The 5,000-nt window shown below is 47.6% G+C and overlaps 1 protein-coding gene across 1 annotated transcript in view; it reads left to right on the top strand.

Moving 5' to 3' along the window:
* The window catches only part of LOC106817836 (shematrin-like protein 2), a 3,924-nt gene extending 1,699 nt beyond the window's left edge, over positions 1 to 2,225 (top strand). Inside the window, exons 3-4 of the mRNA XM_014822540.1 lie at positions 725 to 1,161; positions 1,204 to 2,225. Of these exons, the coding sequence (XP_014678026.1) occupies positions 725 to 1,161; positions 1,204 to 1,487 (721 nt within the window). The 3' untranslated portion in view covers positions 1,488 to 2,225. The remainder of the gene's footprint in view (positions 1 to 724; positions 1,162 to 1,203) is intronic.
* The last annotated feature ends 2,775 nt before the right edge of the window (positions 2,226 to 5,000 follow it).

The raw sequence follows: 5,000 nt of genomic DNA, 5'->3' as shown, positions 1-5,000 counted from the left end.
GGATAGGTGTGTTGGCGCAGCTACATGACTAGCCTCGCTCACCCGTACCTCGCCCATCTCCTCGCAACGAGCATTACTCGCTAGGGAACGGTCATCTAATTATTAAGCTGCTCTCTCTCTCTCTCTCTCTTTCTCTCTCAGTGGGGTGTAAGATGGATGGGGTGATAACAGATCGATAGTCGATCCGTTAGAATCGATTTCGTTTCAGTAACAATTTTACGTCTTCACAACAAATCTCGATCACTCTCTCTCTCTCTGTCTCTCTCGCGTTAATTGTTCGAGTAAAAAGTTCTCGCGTGTTACCGCTAGAGTACTGCTATTTGAAATCCGCGAAGATGGCGCCTGCGCGGACATCTCCCGCATTGCGGCGCCACTTGTTCCGACCCGTCGACAACCAAAAGCGCGTCGCGCTGAAAAACGATCGTTCGACGCCAAAGCACCAACAGAGAGCAAGAAGGGTTTACCCTGCGGAAACAAGGCCGTGTGCGTGCGTTGCGGCGCGTGCGTGCGATGCGCGGTGCGTACAAGCTCGCGTTTGCGTGCGTGCGTGCAAGCCCGCGTACATGTGCGTGCGTGACTGCTCACGTACGCGTGCGTGCATGTGTGCGCTGCAGTGCGTAGGCCTATGTGCGTGCGTGCGTGCGTGCGCAGCGGTGCGCATAATACTTGCTACTTCGTGCTCTAATGAATGACACGGTGCGTTTGCTTGCTTACCACCACGCAGAGAGGGCCACGACTACACGCAGCCGCGGACCCTCTACAACTACGACGTCGAAGAGCCGATCTGGGGTCGAGCTGACGTCGACGTCGTCTACACCGGAGAGCAGCAACCTGTGAGACAGGCGACGCAGACGCTGACGCGCACGCAGACCATCGCCAGGCCCGTCGTCACGGGCTCTGTCACCGCGGTCGTCGGCCGACCGGTCGTCGCCAGACAGACATACGGAGGCGTCGGCGGAGGCATTGGAGGCATTAGAGGCGGCTACGGTGGCGTCGGCATCGGTGGAGGTATTGGAGGTGTTGGAGGCGGCATTGGCGGCATTGGCGGCATCGGCGGAGGCATTGGCGGCATCGGCGGAGGCATTGGAGGCATTGGAGGCGGCTATGGCGGCATCGGCGGAGGCATTGGAGGCATCGGTGGTGGTTACGGAGGCATAGGAGGTCCGATGCCGCCATAGCCGCCTCTAACCGGAGGCATTGGAGGCGTTAGAGGCGGCTATGGCGGCATCGGCGGAGGCATTGGAGGCGTTAGAGGCGGCTATGGCGGCATCGGCGGAGGCATTGGAGGCGTTAGAGGCGGCTATGGCGGCATCGGCGGAGGCATTGGAGGCATCGGTGGTGGTTACGGAGGCATAGTAGGAGGCAGCTACAGCAGCCGCACCATCGGAGGAAGCTACGGAGGCGGTCTCGGCGGCTACGGGGGAGGAATCGGAGGATCATACGGAGGCGTGAGCGGCAGATACGCCGGCGGAAACATCTACGGATAGGCGAGCGTCCGCGGCAACGGTTGCGATATTCCTCCTCCACCAACCCACCAACCCCTCCATTTAGTTCTATTTTCGATTTGAAGAATCACACACTCGCGTGCTGAGATCAATCTAACCACGCACGCACGGATCAGTCGAGTTTAATCCTGTTGCTACCCGTTCGAGACGGTCCCGAAAGCTTCAGATGATGCCTTGCACGTGCCCCGTGCTATATACGAGCTCATGTGTACTGTGTATACTAGTGTATAGGCGTGCTTTATAGGGCCTCATATGTAGTGCGGCAACCATTGCAGTTTCCTCGTTGCGTCCCCATAGTATGTATGCTTCTAGCATCACCATCCTGTCCAATTCTTACGTCGGATCACGGCGAACAGCCAGTATGAAAGCATTCTAGGATATCGTAACCGAAACCACCACTTTATATGAACGATTGTAATCGTGTTTGAATTTATGTTTTGAGAGTGTGTAACTTGTTTATTATATCACTAACTATTCTATTTCGATGGCCTTGTCGAAGTCACAATCGCATTGCATTTATAAACAACGTCGCCTTCATATGTTATTTATGGATCAGAAATATACCTCTCATGCTCGTGTGTTAAGCTGCAGTGAAACATGGCATTTATATATACATACACACACACATATATATATATATATAGTATGATTGCAATTTTTATTTGAAAAAAGTTAAATAAAATGTTAATGTAAAATATACCTACCGTCTATGGCGTCATACTTCGATCCGGTTTGGTTTTTATTTGGGGTTTCATCGCACGCGATCGCCCGATTTCGAGTGAAATCATCAATGATTGATTATTGCTTTTGTTCGATTGTTGAAGCGAGAAGTTACTTAAGATGGGGAATGAATTTAAGAAAAACATTTCAATCATTCAATGAACACAGAAGCGGCGATTTTCCGAGAGTGTTTTGTATCAAGACATTTCCGAATGACGTCACCGATTTTTTTCTCTCGCTCGCTTTCGGAGAGACGCCGCTATTATTGTGACAAAAAATAGACAGATGTCGAGTCTTATATATATATATTTTTTCCGTAACTAATCAACATTAAGACATCAATACCGTAAATAGTCAATGATAATTCGTCTATACCGTAGTCATTTAATTAGAAACTAGAATTACCGTCAATAATCAGCGAGAAGTCCACTTCCGTAAAAAGCCCCATAGGAAGCAGGTTGCCAGTAATTCCGGGTACAACTCAATAGCGGAAACTATTGAACTACCATCGCTGATCAATGGCGTATAGACTTTAAATATCGATTCCTTGCATTCTTCTTCCCGCAGACAAGGCCACGAGTTCTCTCAGCCACACGCGCCAATCACTGGCTTCTCCCGTGTCATCGAGGACGGCCTGCTGAGAGGTGGAGTCGACCTGTGGCGGCCCCTGCGGCAGCCACGCGTCGCGCATGCGCGGGACACGTATGGCGGAGTGAGCAGCCATCCGTTCCGCGGGAGGTTGGGAGTGACGGCACGCAATGGCCGTATCGCTGGTGTCGCTGGTATCGTCAGCGTCCCCAGCTTCGGCATCGGCGGCGGATACTCCGGCAGGATAGCTGAAGGTATCCGAAACTACGGAGCGATACCGGGTATCGTCAAGGGCGTCGACATTCATCATAGCGACAGCGGTTCCTGGGGAGATTTCGACATCGTATAGAATGTTTCGATACAATAAATCCCGATCAGTGTTTGTTGTGCTAGGTTTATTATACACGATGATTTAACTGCATTTATATTCATGTTCTCTTTTGTGTTATAAAGGCGTAATAGAGTGTAATTGTTGAATTTATTGTTGTTTGTTATGAACAAATAAAAAAAATGTTAAGAATATGACGTCGTATTCTTTTTAAGAAACATAAATGTTACCCATTAAAACCACTTCCTATAACAATATAAATGACCTAAAGTTTCTGTCTTTTTTCTCATACGAACTGTACTACCTTGTATCTGTATTAGATGTAGGTGCAACTAAAAGTATTCTTACACAGCACAATTTACATATCGCGCCACCATTTTCGTGCGCACGCGCCGACTGTAGTCTGCTTGACAATGTGCGACGTCATGCCACTCCGCATTTGTACTGCAACTAACAACAAGAAATTCATACCACGAGGAAGATGACGACAGTGACGATAATGACGATGTTGACGATTACGGTAGTGATGGCACTGACGGACACCGACAATGCTATTAAGATAATGACGATAGTGATGGCACTGGCGGCGATGACGATCATGACGACATAGGCTTTCCAACGTCGCTGCAAGCTTGGCACGTGTACACTCTGCAGATACACATACATAGATGCTCGTAGCATTGAGCTCTTGTTTAAATTTCCAAATATAAAACGACTCGTATGTCGTAATTTTCGGTACATTATGTGTTCAAAATCGGTACGCTACGTGATGCAGCCGCGGCAATTGTGACTTTCTCTCTGACTTTATTAAACGTTGACCTATATATATATATATACACATCACACTATGGTGCAGGCATGCCCACAAGCACAGCTACTATGGCAATGCAGTATGTAATATGAGTGCAAATACATTCGCCGTTTATTCGACGCAACCGACTTCGAGGAATTTCATCTGTTAATGTGCGAGGTAGCGCCAAGCAGTGAAGGCACATTACGCGCGCCATCACCCGAACTACGCCGTTACAACAGCTACTGCCCGTCTTACGTACCATCCGCATAATTATTCAGTATCATATTATGCGCGCCCTCCCATGCGTGTCTCCCAGCCCAACCTTCTCGTTTCGATTTCCCTCCTCCGCGTTGCCTGTGCATATGTACTATTATCATAAATTTATGTGAATGTCGTGCTAATTGTTTCTGCATTATCATTTACAAAACTATCGCCCACGTGCCAACATATATGTCATATTCAATTCAATTCAATTCAATTCAATTCAAATCAATTAAATCACGTTATTTATCTTCACGAAAGCTTAAATAGTACTATATTCGTTGAACAAAATTAATTAATTAGGAAAGTTGATAAATATAAAAGATAAAACTAAATAGATCTTCATAGACTTGATAGCGACGATAGAGACGATCACAGATTGACCATTAGAATGACCTTTAAGTCGCCCAGTCCGCCACCTCCATAGATCACAAATAATGCATGATGACAAAATTGCCATGTAATGAATTATACATAACAGGTGAAACCAGAGTAACTGACTTTATTAGTTAAGTTCAAGTAAAGTTTACTTGATAACGTATAAGGATTATGGTATAGATGACGTATTTTAATTAACTACCACAAACAAAACCAGCAGCAGTAGCAGTAACGCTAGCACCATCATAATTATCACCACCAACACCCACCACCAACACCGCCACCACCAACACCAACACCACCAAAACCAACACCACCTACACCAACACCACCAACACCAACACCGCCAACACCAACACCACCAACACCAACACCACCAACACCGACACACCAACACCGACACACCAACACCGACACACCAACACCG

This window comes from Priapulus caudatus, unplaced genomic scaffold (genome assembly GCF_000485595.1).
Source record: "Priapulus caudatus unplaced genomic scaffold, Priapulus_caudatus-5.0.1 Scaffold1888, whole genome shotgun sequence".
Classification (NCBI taxonomy): Eukaryota; Metazoa; Priapulida; class Priapulimorpha; order Priapulimorphida; family Priapulidae; genus Priapulus; species Priapulus caudatus.
This window is presented reverse-complemented; position numbering and strand designations above follow the sequence as displayed.